The 15079-nt window shown below is 46.2% G+C and overlaps 1 protein-coding gene across 1 annotated transcript; it reads left to right on the top strand.

The window, feature by feature from the left end:
• Positions 1–2985: 2985 nt before the first annotated feature.
• On the top strand, positions 2986–3849 carry LOC134063612 (putative nuclease HARBI1). Its single transcript, XM_062519206.1, has one exon. It carries the CDS (start codon positions 2986–2988, stop codon positions 3847–3849), a length of 864 nt encoding a protein of 287 aa, XP_062375190.1.
• The last annotated feature ends 11230 nt before the right edge of the window (positions 3850–15079 follow it).

The raw sequence follows: 15079 nt of genomic DNA, 5'->3' as shown, positions 1-15079 counted from the left end.
GCTAGCTATTATGCTAGTTAACGGTTACATCTTGCTGCCAGCTAAGTCACTTAACAGTAGTGTTTGTACAGTCTATGAATGAAATACAACTTATCTGATGTGTTTAATCCTCTGACTCATGATATTTTCATCGGCAAGGGGGAAGCTCAAATAAGACCTGTTGCTGGCGCCCGTGGCTGTGAATTGGTCTAATGTCACTGACGCGACTGATGTGTTTGTAGTCGTTGGAAACACGATCTTTCACAATGTTGTAATTCACTAGTTATGACATACTTTTCAAATGTCTTTACATGAAAAATTGTCATTAAAATTGACAAACATCATATGGGTAATTCAAGGCACAAGACAATCGGGACCAGAAAATAATTTATCTTTCTCCATTGACTGCCATTAAAAAAAAATCCAAAGATAGGTCCCATGGAGGCAAACGGAAGGGGCAGGACTTCGGCTCTCTATAACCGACCACATTTTGTAGCCTATATGCACATAGTAAACACAGTTATGAATAGCTTTGAGTAGCCTATCTATAGATATCCATAGCCTACATTAAATGTTACACAGCCTAGGTATAAAAGTAAGTGAAAGTGACGTGACTCGCTGAGGAGAGACGTCGCAAGCAGGCTAGTTGACTATTTCGAGTCGCAGAAAATATATTAGCCCACAGAAAAGAATAGGACTAGGCCTATAGGCGACGTTTTTCTCCCGGCAGTAAAACCTTTTGCCGCGATTCATTCCAGCCTACAAATTCAAGAAAGTAAATCATTTATACTTGTAAAATAATTCTATTTGGTCTTGGCTATGCATAACGTTTCCATTCCATCAATGAATGAATGCGGCATTCCAAGAGTAGGCTAAATCAGATCCCGAACAAAACCGAAAATCTTGCTTTGCTTTTAACAGGTTGGCTATGCATGTCTTACAATCAAACGCACTTACAGAGCACTCAGAGAAAGCAAACCTCCGCTGAGCGAACACATAACTGCCTCCTGTATCCAGACGGATCACTCAACGTCCCGAACATTTAATTGACAGACAAATTGTTTAGTAAAACAATAAATTGCTTCTGAAATAGCTAACGCATCTCTGTTATCACATGTTGTTGCACAAAAACATGTTCACGTAAAAAAAAAAATGTCTGTGAAATGTATTCAATCAACCTCCGTTGTAATTGGTCACGTGGAAAGAGTTGCCTATTTAATGGCCACAATCAACACCGAGGGGTTTGGACGAAATGGAAAGAAAACGGAAACAGGCCTTCCGGCCAGAAGAAGTGCGCCTCCTCATCGAGGAAATTGAGGCGCACAAACGAGTGATATTTGACCGATTTAAAGGTGCCCACACCAATCAGCAAAAGCAGAAGGTGTGGGCACAAATAGCAGAGAACCTGGCAGCTGCTACGGGGGTTCTGCGGTCAGGGCCCGATCTTCGCAAAAAGTGGCAGGACTTCGCTAGCCTAGCGAAAAAGAAAGCTGCTGCTGTACGGCAGCAGATAGCTGCAACAGGCGGAGGCAGCAGCACAGCACCTCCCTTAACCCCCGAAGAGGAGATGGCCCTGGGTATCCTGGGGACCACTGCGTCGCTGGGGATCCCTGGGGGCATAGATGTCATGGGGGGCATCGACCATGAGCAGCCAGGGACCTCAGCAGGACCACCATCCCCACCCCAGGAATCCAGGAGCCCCTGCAACATCCCTCCTGCTGCTGCCTCTCCTGCTCCTGCTGCTCCTGCTGCTGCTCCTGCTGGACCTGCTCCTGCTGCAGCTCCTTCGGCTGCTCCTGCTGGTCCTGCTGCTGCTGCTCCCGCTGCCACCTGCCAGTGCAGCCAGGACCTGGTACAGCTTGATAAGGAGAAGCTGGAGCTGCTGAAGGAGCTGTGTGGCATCGCAAGGGAGGCCTCCAAACGCGATGCCACTTATCAGGAGCAGGTCCTGGCTCTGAAGAGGGCCAAGTTGCACCTGTTGGCTCGACAGGTGGCCTTGGAGGAGGAGAAGTTGGCTCGGCCAACTATTTCGGTGCCAATTGTCGTGGCTGACCAGCAAGGTGATTCATAATTGTGTGCTATTGTGATTGTGTGTTTGATAGAAATGAGCCAAACAGTTTTGATTGGGCTTTACTTTGGAAATGCCATTTCACCTGAATACTTTTCCTCTCTTTCCAGATGGTCCAAGTGAGCCCAACAATGAATAAAATTGTTTTGTACATCACAGCCTGTGCTTTCTTTGTCATTATTCTACATTCCTGAGGATAAATAGTTGTTAAGAACCTAGAAGGTGTAAGGAAATCGGTGTGAAATGTTCATAAAGTATGATGAAGTTATTCCCATTGAACAGTGTGGGGCTAAATGCTGACTTAATTGTAAAGGTTTTAGATGTGAACCATCAGTTGTTAAAGACAGTTTCACTAATCATGTAATGATGCTGCCTTTGTTGCATGTGTCTGAGCCATAAAGAACATGCAGAACACAACCTTGACTAATGACAACCGTTATTGCCTGCCTGCCATGAGGAATTAGACAAATGAGTCGTTTGCATTTTCGACACACAAGTACCTTGATGTGAAACACACTCCTAATGGCTCACAGGATCAGAGTCACCTGTGCAGTGTTGTGTAACCTGTACACATGAACCCTCACATAAGCCAGTGTGTGTAATTACATTTTATTTGGCAGACGTACACATACGCATTGGCCACATACACTTAATTGTTGCGCATGTGGTTACATCAAGATGATACCTCACAGCCTCCACATCAATCATCTTTAATCATCTGCATGTTTTTGTAATTACTATACGAACCTACATATACTTAGCGACAATGTAGGCCGGCAGAGCAAACCATGGCTGGGAGACAGCGAGTGCTCGCGCTCTGTGCGCAAGAGAGAGAGCGACAGAGAGAGAGAGAGAGAGAGAGAGAGAGAGAGAGGCAGAGGCGTCCCCGGAGTGACCTTGTGCGTCTGAACGCTACCCTTCGGGCGAATAACAACCCCATGGAGGTGTTTAATGATCGGGCGATCATTGAGAGGTACAGGCTGCCGAGGGAGGCTATCCGGCAACTCCTTGAGGCCACCGGCGAGGACCTGAGACGCTCAACTCGGAGGAGTTTTGCGCTCACCGCGGAAACGCAACTGTTGGCCGCCCTCAGATTCTTCGCCACAGGGAGTTTCCTCCAGGTCGTGGGTGATGGCCATGGCCTATGCAAGGCTTCTGTGTCACGGTCCGTTCAGGCGGTGACCGACTGCCTGTTGCGCCTGGTACCTGAACACCTGACCTTCCCCACGAGAGAGGAGATGACGGGGATACAGGGGCATTTTTTCCGCACGCACCATATTCCGCAGGTGACCGGAGTGGTGGATGGCACGTTAGTTCCCATACTGACACCCCACGATGATGGTCACATCTACATCTGCAGGAAGGGCTACGCGGCCATCAATTGCCAGGTTGTGTGTGACCACCGAGGCATCATTCTCGACGTCGTAGCGAGATGGCCCGGGAGCACCCACGACTCCTTCATCTTCAGGGAGTCCACCATTGGCCGGGAGGCAACTGCGTCCAGGGGTGAGTGGCGACTCCTCGGCGACAGTGGTTATCCTCTCCGGCCATTCCTCTTCACACCTGTGGCCAACCCTGAGGACGACCACAAGCGAGCCTTCAACGAGGCTCACCGTCTGGCGAGGAGCGTTGTCGAGCGCACCATCGGGCGGTGGAAGATGCGCTTCAGGTGTCTTCACCGATCCAGCGGGGGACTCCTCTTTAGTCCAGCCAAGGCCTGCGCGGTAATTTGTGTAACAGCCATGTTGCACAACATTGCCGTGTGGGCAGGGCTTCAGCTGGATGAGCCTGAGGAGGACTAGGAGGAGGCTGCCGGTGTGCCACACGAGGGAGGACGTCCCGACGACCAGCCTCAACACTATCGGGCTGGTTTTGAGGCCCGCCGTGATGTCATCCACACCTATTGATGTTTTTTTGGTTATTCCCTCCCCACAGAGCACTGTCACCAATCACCACCAGCACACCTTGCATCCTCGCTATGTTTTTGCCCCACTGCCCTTCCAAGTTCTCTCCTACACCGTCTGCACAACTCTCTCATTTTGTTCTCCGCCCCATTGTCCTGTTGCCTGTTTTGCTTTTTTTGGCTACTTCATAGGCCTTTTTTTTTTTTTTTTTTTTTTTTTTCGTCATATTCCTTCCGTCTCCTTTTTGGGACACATAATAACACTTTCACAACATTGATGAATAATTACTGCACCTAAGACTACCTAAGAACATAGCCTATACACTCTCACAAGCGAAGTCAGCTTTATACAGTGTCTAGACGCATATTGCAGAGGTCCTCAGTGGAGTCACCAGCAGGAATTTCGGTGACATTCCATAGACACGTGTAATGTCACTGATATTCCTGCTGGAGACTCCACTGAGGCATATGCGTTACGACGCTCTTAGGCAGTAACGAGCACTCTGGATCACTTGTAGATTTACGAGTGTTTCATGATGCTCTTAAGCTACGATGGTTTCGGGAAACAGTCGGCAAATCTTAAGACGGTCGTAAGAGGGACTTTACGATCATCGTAGGCTTACGATGCTTTCGAGAAACGCACCCCAGTACCGGAACCTCGACTTTGCCTGTCTGACTGAGAGCGGCATAGTAGAACACTTCACGCTTCGGTGAAGACGAGGACAAGGCCAGTGGCTACACCTGCGTTCCGGGGCCGTTAAGGAGACTCTGTTCTGCTGGGAGGTGGCTACTCTCGCTTGAAACTTCCGTCCGCGTTGCCGAAACAAAGAGGATATTGCAGCGCAAACAAGCAACTATTCGTGCGCCTTTGAAGTCGTGCGGGTGTCTGAACTTCTCCAAGATAAAGGTACTCTGTTTTTCTCTTCCTTGCACATCAATTATCGTGGACATTTCACGCAACGCCTGCTGGATTAAAGACTATCAGCGATTTTAAGACATTCAAAGTCAACGAAAATGAAGAAGGGGAAAAAAAAAAAAAAAAAGTGAAATGATTGACATTACTGCATAATGCTTGCAATGATGTTTTGCTGTTATCATAATATGTTTGTTTCATGCTGAAAGAATTTAAGGTTGCTAATGAAAAGTTCAATGAGTGAATTTACCCATGATGTCTGAAAGTTGGTGAAGTGATCTCAAACTTTGATGCACTGGTTATCTTTGATCAAATCTTATCCTCAATTAAGTAGTTCTCTGCTTAAGATATTATCTTATTGTAGGCTTAGTCTATCATGGCAGATACACATGAGACTACACACGTTAATACCACAAAGTCTGACACACATTCTGACTCCGTAGAGAATAGTAGAGCATGCTGAACATGAACAAGATGCTAAGCAAGGTCAGCCTCAATCTCAAGCTGAAGCCTCAGATCTAAGAAGAAGCGACCGCACACAAACTCTCTCAGAAAAAGGAAAAGCATTACAGGAAATCAAATTAAATAAGCTACAAAAAGCATTTGACAGAATGTATAAACGTTGGAAGTACCATATAAATGGTTTAAAAAGGTCTCTCAAGAATAAGGAGAATAAAGATTGTGTTAAAGAAATTTTGAATGCCATACATACCACGCAATCAGATGTAAGCAACACCTATGGGGTAATAAGGTTAATTGCAACTCCTGATCTGGAAGTTAGAAGGAGAAATTACTTGTGCTTTGCAATCACCAAGACAGCCACCGAAAAAGCACAATGCCTTATTGCTTCAGAAGGTGACCCTGATGATATCCCTTGGCCTGACTCGAATTCTGTGTTTGACGCTACTGAATCCAACATTACCTCTGTGTCATCAATGCGCAAGTCAAACAAAACAGGAAGAACTTCATGTCAGGCATCAGAGAGAAAACAACAAGCAGCCGCTGAAGTAGCAGCAACACAAGAAGTGCTGAAAATAATGAAGACGCAACATCAATATGAGGAGGAAATAAGAGTGCTCAAAGCTGAAGAAAAAAGACAAACTGCTGAAAGTGAAGTTGCAGAAAAAGAAATGGAAGCAGAAATTGCAAGAAAAAGAGCTCTGTTTGTGTCTGAAAGTTCTGCAAGGAAAATCAAAATCCAGGAGAAAGAAAAGGAAGTGGAGCGATTGGAGGGGTTGAAGGAACACAATGCAGCACAGGCTAAGTTGAAGGTTTATAGCGAGAGCATCCATGGTGGCGAAGATGAAGTTGCTGCTGCTCCTCAAGAAACCAAAAATGGCACGGTTCCTCATTTGAGCTTGTCATCCTCTCTTATTCAGCCCATAGCATATACTCAGGGCCTAGCCTGTGTAAAGAAATTGCCTTCTCCTCAGCAGACTCCTACTGTTCACATCAGTGCACCTCCAGTAGATATGTCCTCCTATGGAGCTTGCAATGACCTTGTGAAAACTCTTGCAGAAGCAATCACTTCAAATAGGCTTCCCATCCCTGAGCCTGCTGTCTTCTATGGTGAACCTCTACAGTTCACTGACTGGAAGCTGGGTTTTCAAACCTTGATCGACCGCAAGAATCTTCCAGTTCAATAGAAACTTTTCTTTCTTCGCAAGTATGTAGGTGGCTCAGCGAAGAAGGCTATCGAAGGGTATTCTTTAATTGGGACTGAAGATGCTTACTATGCTGCCTTGAAAATCTTGGAGGATCGCTTCGGAAATGCCTTTGTCATAGCAAAGGCATACCGGGACAAAATACAGGCCTGGCACAAGATTGCTACCAAGGACAGCAGAGATCTGCGTGAATTCGTTGACTTTCTGACAGGCGTGGAGACAGCCATGCCACATGTCCAGGGCTTAGGGGCCTTGAATGACTGCGTTGAGAATCAAAGGATAGTAGCCAAGTTGCCAGAGTGGCTGAGCTCACGCTGGAACAGGTCAGTCACCATGTTCCAAGAAGAGCATAAGACTTTCCCTGATTTTAAATATTTTGTTAAGTTTTTAAGCAAAGAGGCTAGAATTGCCTGCAACCCAATTACCTCACTTCAGGCAATAAGGCCAGTTGAGCATGAACAATCCAAGCCACATGACTACAATCAAAGGTTTCAAAGAAATAGCAGTTCAGCTGCTAAGACTTTTACTACCAGCTCTACTGAAAGGCCAAACCACACCTGCGCATTTTGTAAGAGATTTGGCCACACTCTTCATAAGTGTCTGAAGATTATGCAAAAAACAGTGGAAGAAAGAGTGAAGTTTGTACAATCAGAAAGGTTGTGTTTTGGATGCCTGGCCATAATTCTAAAAGTTGCGATGCCAGGAGTGTCTGCGATAAGTGTGGAAAGGGCCACCCGACTTGCTTGCATGCTGATCGGGAAGACCGGGATCAAGAGCAAAGACGACCGAAGGTCACACGAGTCGTTGATGGCGAGTTGGCTCTACCAAAGCTGCAGCATGAGATACCAGATGCAACATCCAATAGGGTCATTCAAGACCGCAAAAGCACTCATACATCGTCCATTCTTCCAGTCTTCGTCTCCTCTCAAGCTAATCCAAATGATGAGATCTTGGTGTACGCTCTACTGGACACCCAAAGTGACACCACGTTCATTTTAAAGGAGGTAGCTAATGGTTTGAACATTGACCAAGAATCAGTGAGTCTGCGAATCTCCACAATAACATCTAAAACAAAAGTCGTCGCCAGCCACAAGTTGCAAGGTTTGCAGATAAGAGGTATGATGTCAAGGGAAAGAGTTAAACTCCCAATCACGTACACTTGAGAGTACATACCTGCCAATCGATCACATATACCTACCTGTGCCACTGCAAGAAATTGGCCTCATCTCCAACATCTGGCCGATGAATTGCCTCCTCTGCTTGACTGTGAAGTGGGGCTACTGATCGGCTATAACTGCCCTCAGGTCTTGCTTCCCAGAGACGTCCTGTGTGGCGAAAAAGGCCAGCCATTTGCGCAGAAGTCAATTCTGGGTTGGAGTATTATCGGCTACAGTAACCTTGCCATAAACCCAGAGGACGAGATCGGCATTAGCCATCAGATCATATGTAAGCAAGTGCTACCTACCATCAAGCCAACTCACAATCTGAAGTCAGAGGTCCACTATGTGCAGCGCATTAAGGTGAAAGAGATTCTTAGCCCAGCAGACATGGTGAAAGTTTTTGAGTCAGACTTTGTGGAAAGGGCTGACGAAGAAAACACCATGTCCCAAGAAGATATGATGTTCATGAAAAGGTTAAAAGAAGGCATCAAGCAAACCGAAGATGGACACTATGAGATGCCGCTGCCGTTCAAGGGAAAAAGACCAACGTTGCCAGGTAATAAAGCGTGTGCAGGACACCGACTCAACTGTTTAAAGAAGCGGTTTAAGAAAGATGACGGTTACTTCAAAGACAACATGACCTTTATGAGTGATATTATTACAAGAGGCGATGCAGTAAAGGTTCCTTAGCAAGAGCTCTGTACTCAGCCAGCTTGGTATATCCCTCATCACGGAGTTTACCATCCCCATAAGCCCGGGAAGATTAGAGTAGTCTTTGATTGTTCTGCAAGATTCCAAGGAACTTACCTTAATGAACATCTCCTGACTGGCCCAGACCTCACAAATACTCTTGTGGGTGTCTTGTGTCGGTTCCGAAAAGGGCAAGTAGCGATCATGTGTGACGTGGAGCGCATGTTCCATCAGTTTCATGTCGCACAGGAAGACCAAGACTACCTCCGCTTCTTGTGGTGGGAAGATGGGGAATTGGAAAGTCCACCAACTGTGTACCGAATGAGAGTGCACTTGTTCGGAGCTGCCTCCTCTCCAGGGTGTGCAAACTTCGGCTTGAAACATCTGGCCGCCAAAGGTCAAGACAAGTTCAGTCAAGCTGCAGTGAGCTTTGTTCAGCGCAACTTCTATGTAGATGATGGGTTGGCCAGTGTGAACTCAGAAGCAGAGGCTATCGAGCTTGTGAGAGAGGCCAGAGATCTCTGCAGTTCTGGGAAGTTACGCTTGCATAAGTTCATCTCGAACAACAAGAAGGTGTTTTCTACGATCCCAAAGACTGAATGTGCAGAAGGCGCAGCTGGCCTTGATCTAGCATTAGGTGAGCAGAAGATTGAACGTGCTCTAGGGATACAGTGGTGCATTGTCTCCGACACATTCCAATTCAGAGTGATCGTGAAGCAGAATCCCTTCACAAGAAGAGGGATTTTGTCCACGGTGGCTTCAATTTTTGACCCTCTGGGGTTTGTGGCACCCTTCATCTTAGTCGGGAAGAAGATACTGCAGAGCATGTGCCGTGACAAGGTAAGCTGGGACGAACCACTTCCTGATGACCTCAGGCCGCATTGGGAAGTATGGCTGCGAGACTTCCCAGACCTGGCTGCCATGAAGATTCCACGCTGCTATGTGCCACCAGCCTTTCAAGAGGTCCAGCAGTACCAACTGCACAATTTTTCTGATGCTAGCCAGGCAGGCTACGGTGTGTGTACATCAGTGGCGGACCGTCAGGGCCTTCAAGGCCTTCTCTGAAGGCCTAACTATTTCCAAACGAATGAAAAATACTAGTGTCTTTAATAACATTTTACTTAACCATTTATTATTTGCTCCTGCTTCTCCTTCCCCGATCGTTCTCGACTACTACCGCTGTCGGCAATGTGATTTGATTGACATACTGTCTGAACAAATAGCGAGAGTGTGCGATATATTTTCATCCAATCCCATGAGTTCCCTTGTTAAGGCCCGCATCAGGCCTTCACAAGGAATCACTGCGTTTACGGTACCTAAGCAACCATTAGAAATCATATTTGGATTCGGGTTGATTGATGGCTTCATCTGACTAATTAGCCAATCAAATCGACCTATTATGGCGAGGTAGGCAGGTCTGACTGCAGCTAGGCCTGCAATGTTCGAAAAGAATACCCGGAATCGTTCATCACAAAATGTTAACGCTGTTTGAGCAAAGATCGTATAGTCTCTGGTTTGAGGCTTGACGTGAGGAACATCTTGTGCCAGTGTCAGAATCAGACTGGACTTCAATGGATAAATAAATGTGTCATACTGACATGACTATGGTTATAGTTATGAATAGTAAATAAACCATCATTAAGCAAAAATAATGTATAGTGTCAGCTGGACTAGCAGATATCGATAGTGCTACACATAACGTCAGCTATAACTCTGCACGTAGCTGGTCACTATGCAGGAATTGGTAAGTTTTGTTTCATGTTTATTTCATAACATAAGACTTGAAATAGATGCTTGTTATCTGGCCCTTTACTATATAACAAAGGTGTTTTAGTGCTGCTTGGTTACGACTAGATTGTTAGCTTGGTACGACAAGATTGTATGCTAGCTTGAAGTTATGTGCGATAATGGCCAGGTCCCAATAAAGATGTTGTTTACCAATAAACGATGCGGAATTCAGCTCGGACGTATTTGTTTATGTAACGAAAATAGTGATACACCGACTCGCGTTAGAAAGAGAAAACGTTTCTCTCCCACTGTGAAATGCAGGGAAATTGCACATCTTAACCTTGTAATGTAAAAAAAAATCTCCGGGGGGATCCCCCCGTAACGCCCCCCTAATTTATTTATTTTTTGCCAAAAAATAGTCATTATTGAAGGCCTAATTGCTGAACTCACGGTCCGCCACTGGTGTACATACTTAAGAGCCGTGTCTGTATCAGGCGAAGTGCACTGCAGTCTTGTCATGGGAAAGGCGAGGGTTGCTCCGACAAAAGTGACAACAATCCCAAGACTTGAGCTCTCTGCTGCGGTTGTGGCCACTAGAATCGGCAATCTGCTGAAGAAAGAGTTGGAACTGGATGAAATCCGTGAATACTATTGGACTGACTCCAAAGTTGTCCTCGGGTACATCAGCAATGAAGCAAGACGGTTCCATGTATTCGTTGCCAATAGAGTTGAGCAGATAAAGTCAAGCACACAGCCTAGTCAGTGGAGATATGTTGCGTCGGAGCACAACCCAGCTGATCATGCTTCCCGTGGGCTTGCTGCCAAGGAGCTTGTAGAGTCAAACTGGTTCACGGGACCCAGATTCCTATGGCAGAAAGAACTTCCGGAGAAGGAAGTGACCATGGTGGGAGAAATTGACGAAGATCCAGAGGTCAAAAGAGCACAAGTCCATACAATCAAGGTCAAAGAGCAGAAATCCCTCTTAGAACGGTTGGAAAGGTTTTCTGACTGGAGGAGAGCTGTGCAGGCCATAGCAAGACTCAAGCGCTGTGCAAGGAGTGCTAAAGGTCTGAAGAAAGGTTGCAATGACTCCACAACACTGGTGGAGAGGGAGGATGCTGAGATGTTCATCATTCGGAGGGTGCAAGAAGAGGTCTTCAGTGATGAAGTAAAGACTCTGAAACGAGACAAAGATGTTCAAGCAAACCGATCAACCAGATTGTATAAGCTCAGCCCTTTTGTTGATGCTCATGGTGTCTTGAGGGTGGGAGGGAGACTCACACAAGCAGCACTCCATCCTCATGTCAAACACCCAGCCATCCTTCCAAAGGGTCATCATGTGTCTCGTTTGCTTGTAAGACACTGTCATGAAAAGGTGCACCATCAAGGTCGCGGAATGACTCTGAATGCCATTCGCTCCAACGGCTTTTGGATTATAGCAGTGGTTCTCAACCTTTTGTCAGTCGCGGCACCCTTTACATGAATGAAAAATCTCAAGGCACCCCAAACTTTCTTTCTTTCTTTTTTTTTTTTAACATTCGAATACACACTGTCTCTGAAGACCAACAAATGCATAACACATGTACATGCATAACACATGCATAACAAATACATACTAAAACGCCCACCCCCCCCCCCACACACACACACCCACACACACCCACCCACACACACACACACTCACACCCACACCCACCCACACACACACACACACACACACACACACACCCCACACACACAGACACACACACACAGACACACACACACACACACACACACACACAGGAGTGTGACTTACACTCAGTGAGAGACTTGGGCCTGCGAGGAAGAACACAACCGCTCTATTCTTGCAGGAATGGATGAGAGACACACTTGTAGCTCCTCGTCCACAGCTCTCAGGCGCTCTCTGTACTTGTTCTTGATGCAAGTTAAGGTCGAAAAGCTCAGTTCACACAAGTATGTCGTGGCAAAGGGTAACAGTATGTCAACGGCGCTAATTGACAATGTCGGATATTCCTTTTCCAAAGATATCCAAAATGTATCCAATGCCATATCTTGGAATTGCATCCGTAATGTACGATCTTCTCTCATCTCTGCCAGTTGCTCCTGTGCCTGCATTGGCAGGTCTGCTGCGCTCTCCAGAGCGCACGAATTCCAAGGGTCACGGACCCAGTCAAAACCAGCAAAGGTCTCCGCTGGAAAATACTTATTAAATCTCTCGTCAAGGGTTTGCAGATGCTGAGATATAAGGCCGGAATTTTTTTTGCTGTTTGAATGTTCATTGTACAGAGGAAACATCGCAACGTTTCCCTGTTTCACACAAGAGCGCCAGAGAGTGAGTTTTGACTTGAAGCCACGCAATTTGTCTGAGGAGCTCAGAAGATTTTCCTCTTTACCTTGCATTTTAGAATTAAGTTCATTGAGGTGCTTAAAGATATCAGCCAGGTATGCGAGTTTAGCGCACCATTGTGCATCTGCAATTAACTCTGCATATGCAGAATTCTCTCTTGATAGGAACACTCGGAGTTCTTCTCTTAACTCGTACAGCCTGTCCAAAACCTTTCCGCGTGAAAGCCAGCGGACAGCCGTGTGCAATAACAAGCTCTGATGCTCGGCTCCCATTTCGTCACATAGGATGGAAAAAAGACGGGACCTCAACGGCCGTGCCTTTATGAAATTAACTATGCCCACTGCCCCGTCCAGTACATCGGCAAGTTCTTTTGGCAAGGTCTTTGCAACTAGTGCCTCTCTGTGAAGGAAACAATGCGTGGTGCGAACATGTTGGTTTTGCGCTCTGATCCTGCTGATGAAACCTTTGGCACTGCCGGTCATCGCAGCAGCGCCATCGGTGCAAACGCTGATACAGTTTCTCCAACTTAAACCTCCCTGTTCAAGGTACTCTGTTGTTACACAGTATATTTCCTCTCCCGTTGTGTCGTGCGGCAAACACTTGCAAAATAAAAAATTATCACGAATTTCTCCTCCATCGATAAATCTCACAAATCCCAAAAGCTGAGCGTGGCCACTAATGTCTGTTGATTCATCAACTTGTAAAGCAAATTTACCACATAGTCGGATTTTCTCTAAGACCACGTCTTCAATGTCTGCCGACATGTCATTAATGCGCCTTCCAATGGTAGAGTTCGAAAGTGGCACATTTGCAATCTCTTTAGCTGCTTGTGGCCCTAAATGTTTTTTAACAATAGCCGTACAGGCTGGCACTATCACTGATTCGGCAATCGTGTGAGGCTTTTTAGCCTTGGCTATTATTTCGGCTACCAGGTAGCTAGCTTCCAGTGCATTTTTTGAGACGTTAGCACTCTTGAACATCACCTGCTCCTGTCGGCTGTGTTGACTTTTCAAACGAACAAAATAGTCCCTGCTTTGGTTGGCATGTGATGGGTGATTGGTCGTCAGGTGTCTTTTCAACTTGCTGGGTACCATGGCCTGGTTGGACAATGTCATACCACATAGCAGGCACAGCGGTAGAGGGCATGACGAGTCGCCGGTGAAGATGAACCCGAAATTGAGGTAACTGTCATCGTACTGTCTTTTCTTGTCTTTGGTCTTGCTGAAGGTCTCCTTCACTGAATGGCCACTCGAGGATGATGATGTTGAGGGCTCAGATTCAGATGGATCAGTCTCTGGAGCTTTTCTTTTCAAAAATCTATACATTGCTAAAATAACCGCGACAAACACAACGGGCAACTCTATGACTTTAAACTCCTTTGATATCGCGCGCTGTAAACAAAAGTAACCAATTTGTAGACGTCATAAAGGCTGTGTCCCGAACACTGATTGCAGCTTCGGCGTTAGAAAATGAATTTTAACTATTTTCTCTGATGTGTGGCCTCAATTTACTTAACTGCGTGTTAAAGCTAGAAGAAAGTTTTCAAAATGATGTATTAATTTATTTCGATTTCATGTTATTAGCCAATGTCAGCCATGTTTCTGCGGCACCCCTGAGGAGGCCACACGGCACCCCAGGGTGCCGCTGCACCCCGGTTGAGAAACACTGGATTATAGGATGTAGTTCGGAAGTGTCATCTGTCATCTGAATGTAGCGGGACCAGGGAATCAATTAGAATTGGGGAAAGTGTCGACTACGCCACCTAGGGGATGTAAGTCACCCCTAGGACTAAGACTAATAATTATAGCTGGGCGGCTTAACCAAAGGACCAGCACAAGGTACACAGGTTCGTGCAAAGAGGAGACAGAGACTGGATTCTTAGTACAAATACAAATAATGTCTTTATTTTCAAAGTGGGTAACAGAACTAACTACGCAATGAGAGAGTGACAAACACTCAGCTGGAAACAGGACAACACACACACAGAACTGGTTCAGTAGGCTTATGGGTTATTATGGATATGACGGAAAAACACATAAACAGGAGGAGAGACTTACCACAGGGAGGCGTTCTGGAAGGAGGGTCAGGAGGACCACACGTGAACACACACACGCACACTGCACTGAACACCACGGTGACACTACACTGCACTGACGGTGAGACAGAGGTTCCCTACCACCAGGTGCCTAGCCTCCCTGCCGTGTCCTCGCTCCTGAAACAAAGAAAGAACAGAACCAACCCACACTGGTTATCCAACATAGAGCACAAGCCCTCTTCACCTGATTAGGCGGTTATAAAGAGTGAGATGGCAAAACAATACATTCAACACAGTAAAACCAGTACACCCCAAGCAGGCACCACAAGGCACCAAGAACCAGAGCACTACAAATAGAGGCAAAAGGTGTTAAGCGCCCAGACACAGGGGAGGACTTGCCGCCAGTGGGGACTTACAAAAGGGTTGGCAAAGAAAACACAGAAACAAGGAATACAGACAGCATACGATAGAACCCACAAATAAACCAAAATAACCAGATGCACGCACACACCTACACACATGCACCATTCACCTCAGTCACGCATGCACCCACGTACATGTACACACACTAATAATGGCTCCACACAAT

Source organism: Sardina pilchardus, chromosome 18 (assembly GCF_963854185.1).
Source record: "Sardina pilchardus chromosome 18, fSarPil1.1, whole genome shotgun sequence".
Lineage (NCBI taxonomy): Eukaryota > Metazoa > Chordata > Actinopteri > Clupeiformes > Clupeidae > Sardina > Sardina pilchardus.
Note: the sequence above shows the minus strand (reverse complement) of the source record. Positions and strands in the feature narration are given on the sequence as shown.